General features: G+C 34.2%; 1 protein-coding gene across 1 annotated transcript; it reads left to right on the forward strand.

Annotated features, from left to right (window-relative positions):
- Positions 1–6,326: 6,326 nt before the first annotated feature.
- LOC123889854 (PRA1 family protein F2-like) lies at positions 6,327–7,517 on the forward strand. The gene has a single exon (XM_045939359.1). The coding sequence runs from the start codon at positions 6,500–6,502 to the stop codon at positions 7,115–7,117; it is 618 nt and encodes a 205-aa protein (XP_045795315.1). The 5' UTR covers positions 6,327–6,499; the 3' UTR covers positions 7,118–7,517.
- Positions 7,518–8,215: the final 698 nt, after the last annotated feature.

The raw sequence follows: 8,215 nt of genomic DNA on the forward strand, positions 1-8,215 counted from the left end.
GGAACATACACGTCCTCTAACATACCACACACCTCAAACCCTTTTCTAAGGAAAAAATTCGGAAGCAAAGGCGGAAAATTCGTGAAATAGAACGATACATACCGTTTGGAATCACCATTCGAGTTACCGCCGTCACCGAGTTTGCAGTGCTTAAATCCCCCTCCACCATCCACCTCCTCATCCATCTCTTTCCTAGCTGCATGAAAATTCTCACGTATTATCCTCCTGCCCTCACGCCTCGCCGAAAAAACACCATCCACATCCCTTGCTAAAGCCTGCTCCTCCTTCCATCCGTGATTTCTAACCCTACTGTCATTCCTTCCCTTTGAATTCCGCCGTGCCTCAATGCGCTGATGCCTCCTATCTCCGGCGGAATTGAAACGCAGGCGCCGATTAACACCAGCTGGAACCGAACGGTGCACACTCCCAAAACCACGACGACGTGATCTGCTATCTCTCTTCCCGTTGCTTCGCGACTGAGGCCTTCCTGCAGAAAGTGAAAGACGTGCGTCTGGGCTGTAGTAGGTATTGCGATCGTGAAGAGAACGATTGTTGGGTTTAAGGTTCGATCGATCACGATGGTGCCGTTTAAGACTACGTGATCTGTCTTGTCTGTCAATATGTTGTCTTAACGCTCTCCGATTTCGCCGACTCACCTCAATCCATTCCCCGCTATCGACCGACGTACCCCCCCGTTTGTGCCTTACTTCCGGTGAAGGCGGTGACCGGAATCGCCGCTCCAAGTTTGCCCTAGATGCGGCGTATCTGTTTCTCTCTCTACCTCTCTCTCTCTCTCTCTCATGTTTACTAAAGATAGTAATATTAACACAATCATAAATTATATGAAAAATTTCCGTTTTGTTTTAGGAGTATTTAATTTTAGTTGGTCCCTTTTAATTTAATTTTTCATTTTTTATTTTTTAGTATTGATATATCCTTTTGTAAGCAATTTTATTAGAGGTGCCACATCATCACAATGAAGGCTTTGGAGCAACTCAACCTTCCTTTTACTAGTAAAAGATTTTAGTGAATGATTGGGCTTATGTCTAGCAATATTCTGATTTGTTTTTTTTTTTTATTTTTATTTTTTAATATATTTTGGAATAGAATCTCATCTGTTTTATTTTTTTTATAATATACGATATATATTTTTTTTAAACGGCAAAATATTATTAATAATAACCGGTCTTTGCACAAGACGAACAGAGGTCGGGATAAACAGAATTATAAAACAAAGACGTCGTATATAAGCGACACACCAATGAGAAAGCTAAAAGATGGACACCACATAATACACACGCACTCCACAATCACCGGATCACCTAGAGCACACACCACAAATATCAAAACACCAAAGAAGACCATCAACCCGACCCAAAAAGATGACCTAAACTCCAACTCCCGATCTCGAATCATAATATACAATCTATTACTTTAATAATAATATATTAAAATCATTTGCCACAAAAGTTACTAATTTATCCTTAGTACTTTTAATTAGAGCTGTAAAAAGGGCCGGGCTATCGGGCAGACCCATTAGCCCTATCCTTTTACACGGGCCGGGCTTCATAAAAAAGGGGCTGGGCCTTATCGGGCCGGACCTTATCGGGTCAGGTTTTTTCATGGGCCGTCATGGGCCGACCCACAGGCTTTTGGGCCGGCCCCTTAAAGAATTAAAAAAAAATATTTTAAAAAAATTTATAATCTTTTTATTGTTATATTTTGGTCCTATTTTTATGCATAAATTCATATATAATTTTTTTTATTTTTTTTGTTGTTTTATTGTTATTATTTGTGTTTTGTTACTATCTATAATTTGTTTTATTCCTATTTTTAAGCCTATCATCTTTTTATATTTTTAAATTTTTTCGTGCAATTACAATGAAGGATATAAAACTTAGAATATGTTTATTTTAAGCCTATATTCTTTTTATTGTATTTATTTTATATTCTTTTTATATTTTTTTTACTTAAATTACAATGGATGAATGAAAGATATAAAACTTGAAAAAAAAAATTTGGTAGTAATAATAATAATATGACAAAAAACTTATTGGATTAGAATGAGATTATTTGTTAGAAATTTGTTTGTTTGTTTGCTGAGGATAAAGAGGAAGATATTGTTGTTTGGGAGATTATGTGAGAAAATATAGGGATACGAATTATCTTCTTGAAGATTTAGTTGAGAAATATAACATAGATTTAGTAGAATATGTTTTTTTTTTTAAAAAAATACTATGAAAATTAGTGGGCCGGCCCATCGGGCCATGTAGGCTTTTGCTCATCGGGTCGGGCTAAGTGGGCCGGGCCATAAAGTTAAGGGGCCGGACTGAGCCAACCCCTTTATTTGACCGGGCCCCTTCAGGCCGGACCGGGTCGACCCCTTTGACAACTCTACTTTTAATCATGTTGCAAGTTTTATAGCCTTTATTGAAATTTTATGAAAAAAATATTAAAAAAAATATAGTATATAGAAACAACATAAGATAAATACAAAAAAAAATAAAATAAAAGAATAAGATGAGTACAAAAAAAATATTACATAGGAATCTATGCATAAAAATAGGAAAAAAAAACAATAAAAAGATTATACACAGTTTAGTCAATACAAATAAATTTTAGAAATAATATAGAAAAATAAGTTGAATACATAGAAATAGAAATATAGAAATAGAAACATAAACATAAACAATAACTACATTAAAAAAAACATAAACAATAATTTTCATCGAAAATAAAATAAAATAAAAAATATTACTACCAAGTTTACAACTAACTATTAATAATAATAAAATAAAGTTAATTACTATCAAATTTACTAAATTACCCTAGATATTCATAATAAAAGGGTTGGTCGAGTGGTGTTGGCTTGAGCCCTTAGAGTATGCTCCTCTCAAGGTCTCAGGTTCGATTCTCACTGGTGCCAATTTCGGTGGGCTAAGTCCATACAGAACAAAAAATTCTGGCTTTAAATGGGCCCCCCACAAGTGGGCGGTGAGATTGGTCCCCTTGAATTAGGTGGTCCTAAGGCCGGATACAAAGTTTTCAAAAAAAAAAATCGATTAAAATACATATAAGGACCATTGTTTGTCACTGACACATAAAAAATTGGATAAATAAGTTTTACAAAAAATAACACAATAGTTTCACTTATATTTAACAATATTTTATTCTAAATAAATTTTCTACATTAAGACAATGATAAATTTAAACATCGAAGTAAACTCAATGAACCTGTACGAATGCACGGGCATTTAAACTAGTTTAAAATAAAATATAAAAAAAACATATGAATATGTTTAAGCATTTTTAATTTAAGAGATGCCAAATATAATTTCAATTTAAGCGGGTGGGTTCGGGATGAATATCAATATCCTCATTATCCACCCCACCCACCATATTTTGAAATCGGGGAAATTTCAAACCTAAACCCAAAATTTAGTCAACTCGAGTTTTCCACACCAAATTTGTGACCTTACACGATGTTGTCTAGCTAAGCTTTTCACAACCACATCATTTTTAGCATTTAAAAATTCATATTTAATTGATTTTATAAATAAATTTAAATTTTTTTATGGGAACTCATTGTTTGTAACATTGTTTATAACATAAGCCAGCAAGTTTGGTCTGATGGTGAGGGGTTTGAGTAATATGCTATAGGTACTGGGTTTGCTTCACAACTCATTGTAAAAAAAAAAAATGTTTATAACATTGTTAGTCACTCATTGTTTGCGTCAGTGTCAGCCAACTCTATGCTCATATTAGGGTTTGGTTAATTTTTTTTGTGTTAATTTGTTCCTCTTCATTTTATTTCTGATACTTTTTTTTGCAGGTTTCATTTTATTTCTAATCCATTTTTTTTTGCAGTTAAGAGCATTGAACAACTTGATAAAATGGAACAGAAGCTTGATGAATTTACCGACTACTACGTTCTAGATGCTCCAGATTCTGCTGTGCAGATATTTGAAGCTTGGACCATGAGAGGTACCATCGTTCTTCTTATTAATTTTGTTTTTGAAAAACAAAATCAAATTTTAGATGCTCCATCTACTTCTAGAAGCTCCAGATTCTACAACTATTTTTTGCTTTAAATTTTAGAACGGTCATATTTTATTTTTTTAGAATAAATAGATCAAATTTTATCATAAATTTTCATTCACATCTATTCTAAATTTTAACTATTTATTTTAGGCTTAAATATGTCATTAGTCCCTACAATTACACCAAATTTTGGTATTGGTCCCTGCACTTTTTTTTGTTGGGTTTAAGTCCTTGCAATTATATTGAATTTTGGTATTAGTCCTTACTGTTAGTTGACAGTTACAAAAATATTAAAAGTTAACGGAGTGCCATGTGGCCCAATCAATATATGCCACGTGGCACCGTAAAAGGCTCTCTTTTTTTGGGATAATTCACATTTATTGTTTTTTTTGTTACTATTCACATTTATTGTTTTTACTTTTACCATAGTATTTACAATTAATTATTATTATTATTGGCTCTCTCTCTAAATATTTTTAGCTTCCCTCTCTCTAAGCAAATACCGCCCACCACCAACAACTACGCCCTGCTCCGCCGTAAAATCCAAATCTGGCCGGCAAAGATGTAGATCCTTGCTCTTGGTGGTGCGATCGGGTCTGTTGACATCGCGACACCAACCTCTAACCCGGTTGGGTCTTGCTCCAAATGGTGGTCTGTTGTACTCTGTGAGAGCTCACTGTCGTCATTGCTATTCGCCATCGTTGTTTCTGGGTTCTTCTTGTTCGTGTTTCTGGGGTGTTGGCTCTGTTGCTGTGTTTTCTTCTAATAATAGTAATTACAAACTAACGCAACAGATTCAAGGTTGTTGTTGATGAAGATGAAGTTATTTGTTGGTTGTTGATGAAGAACATAAATTGGTATTTGACTATGTCATGGTGGTTTCATGTGTAGAAGAAGATGGGTGTGACGTAATCCTTTGACATCTATCAGTTTGTTTTTAATTTAATTTTGGAGTTATTTTTTATTAATAATAGTAATTAATGGTAGAAATAATGGTAAAAGAAAAACAATAAAAATGAGCCTTTTATGGTGCCAGGTGGCATAAATTGATTGGGCCATGTGACACTCCGTTAACTTTTAACATTTTTGTAACTGTCAACTAACGGTAAGGACTAATACCAAAACTCAATGTAATTGCAAGGACCTAAACCCAACAAAAAAAAGTGCAGGGACTAATACCAAAATGTGGTGTAATTGCAGGGACTAATGACATATTTAAGCCTTTATTTTAACTCTTTATAAAAGTTCTTCTACACATTTCCTTTGCCAATGAACCCAATAACCACAATTTTAGGTCTAATTTTATGTAAAACGTTGGTAATCCTCCTAGTATCCCAAATCAACAAAATAACAAAACAACTCATACTTTGAAAATGCACCTAATATGAAAAATCCACACCATAACTCAAATTTGCAAAATTCTTCTTTTATCCAAACTCCACAAAATAACCCACACTTTGAAAATTACTCTTATCATCCACCTTATCCGTATCAATATCAACAATTTTCATCTCAATCAACTAACACCGCTATGTCTGGTGAGGTTCAAGTAGCTAGTAGTGGTGTGCAATCAAATGATCAAAAGCATGAAACACCACAATTTTGCACTCGAGGTGGCTTGGAACCTATCAACCTTGGTAATGAAGTTGTATATGCACCAGTTGTGGAAACGCCTAAACAAAGATTTCAACCAAAAAAGGATGAAATTATCATTCAATCATGGCTCAACGTCTCAAAGATCCAATTGTTGGAGTTGATAAAAAAGAAAATAGTTTTTGGAAGAGAGTTGATGACGCTTATAACAAGCATCGCGACAAAAAGATAATAAGTTAATTATGAATACCACATATAAATTTATTTACGTGATTTGTTCTCATTGGTTAATAAGTGAATAACCCCACATATAATTTTTTATTTTTTTGTCTTAAATGAAGTGATAATCCATTAAAATTAAATTCACATATAATTATGAGATCCCGAGTTCGAACCCATGTCACGACGTCTAGCCTAACAATTTCGATTTTTTTTTCCAGTTGAGCTAAGACTTATAGACAGGGTCACCTTAATTTAATCTCCTGTCAAAAAATAAAACCATTTTCCTTAATTAAAAAGACTTTTTTTGTACATTTAGTTAAAAAGACTTTATAAACATTAAACACCCAATTATTACGTAGATCGTGCATATAGTTTCGCTGGAGTTTAACCCACTTAGTTGTCGTTTAGCATGGGACCCACTTACACTTCAGTGCCTTCCAGGTGCACTCGCTGGCATCGCTTATTATCAACAAAACGACACCAAAACTCACAAAACGCACCTTTCCCCTTTTCAAGTTTCAACTCTCTTCTTCTTCTTCTTCTTCTTCTTCACAATCACTTTCATCAAACTATAACACCACAATTCAAAAATTAGGGTTCGTTAATTCAATAATCAATTTCAACCAAAACTCTCTGTAATGTTATGTCTTCTTCTACTTCATCTTCTTCAGTACCTCATTACAGTTCTCTCCCTTCACCTTCAAATTCCACAACACCATACTTCATCTCACGTGCCACCGCAACAACACAATCAATATCCGTCACGCGCCGTCCATGGGAGGAAGTTTTCGCACTCTACTCATTCACGCGTCCTTATTCTCTCGGCGAAGCCAATTTACGCGTGAAACGTAATCTCAATCACTTCCGCGTAAACTACATCATGATCATTCTCTTCATCTTGTTCCTCAGTCTCCTATGGCATCCTTTATCAATAATCGTCTTCTTGATGATGATCATAGTTTGGTTTTTCATCTATTTCTTCCGTGACGAACCGATTGTTCTGTTTGGTCGTGTTATTGATGATAGAGTTTCTGCGGCGGTGCTTGCGGTGGTGACTGTGGTGGCTTTAGGGTTTAGTGGTGTTTGGGTGAATACTTTGGTTTCTGTTATGGTTGGTGTTGTTGTTGTTGTGTTGCATGGTGCGTTTAGGAGTACTGATGATTTGTATGTGGATGAACATGAAGGGTATGATGGAGGGTTGCTTAATTCGTTTGTTGGGGGTACCCCTACAAAACGTGCTACAGGGTATACCTTAATATAACTGCATGATGCAGACTCAAAGGGAAATCTCATTGGTTCTTATTCATTTTGTGTCTCATTTTGGTTACATACATTCTTTTTTATGAAAATATATACATTTAATTTGCTCAAGGGAAATTGAATTGTTAAGTATTCATAATTCTTGATAGGGTTTATATTTTTTCATGTACATTTTGTTTTTCTTCTTCTTTATACTTGTTTGCTAGAATAGGTTCGATTTTGTGTATTTTGAGTTTCAATTTTATTTATCTTTGAAAGTTTGATTTTCATGTTCTTTTTATTTTTTTGTTGAAAGGGGAAATGTAATTATGTAGGTTGGTAGGTTTTGGTTGCAAAGAGGAGTATGATTGATTTTGGCTTTGTGCTTAGTTGTCTAATTAATTTTAGAAGTTTTTTATTTAGGATTAATCAATTTTATAAATTCTCATCACAAACTCAAGATACTTTTTTTTGGTAGTGCAATCTCCGGTCTTATATAAGCCAATTTTTATTTTTTTTGATTCATTTAATAATTAACATATTTAATTTATAATATGGATCAGATATATCAACTTTTACTGATTCGGCGGTTCTATTTTATAAAAAAGATCACAGAGAGTATTGAATGAATTAAGAAATGAAAAATTTGACTTGGGGTACAAAAGAAAGACTAGATCATTAGCCGGAGGAGGATTACCACTAGGGATGACAACGGGCGTCCATGAGTTCGGGTTTGACACTTACCAAACCCACACCCGAAATCATCACCCAAACCTAAAGGCTGTTCAGGTGGCAAAACAACACCAACGCCCACACCCATTGGATTCGGGTTTTTTCCACCCAAACCCGCAACACATTTGAAAATAATTTGCAAATTTAAGAAATTAAATTCCAACATAGACTTTGAATTAAATTACAACTAAAATTAAGATCTTCCAAGGAAATTTAAACATAGACATTTAAGAAATTACAACATAGACTTTCAAGAAATTAAATTACAACTAAAATTTAAGGTCTTCCAAGGAAATTGAGGGAGACTATGAGGGTAATTAGGTAATTATAAGATATTTCGGGTGGGTGTATGAGTTTCGGGTGTGAGTTTGACTGATACCAAACCCAC

The sequence above is a fragment of the Trifolium pratense genome, linkage group LG6 (assembly GCF_020283565.1).
Source record: "Trifolium pratense cultivar HEN17-A07 linkage group LG6, ARS_RC_1.1, whole genome shotgun sequence".
NCBI lineage: Eukaryota > Viridiplantae > Streptophyta > Magnoliopsida > Fabales > Fabaceae > Trifolium > Trifolium pratense.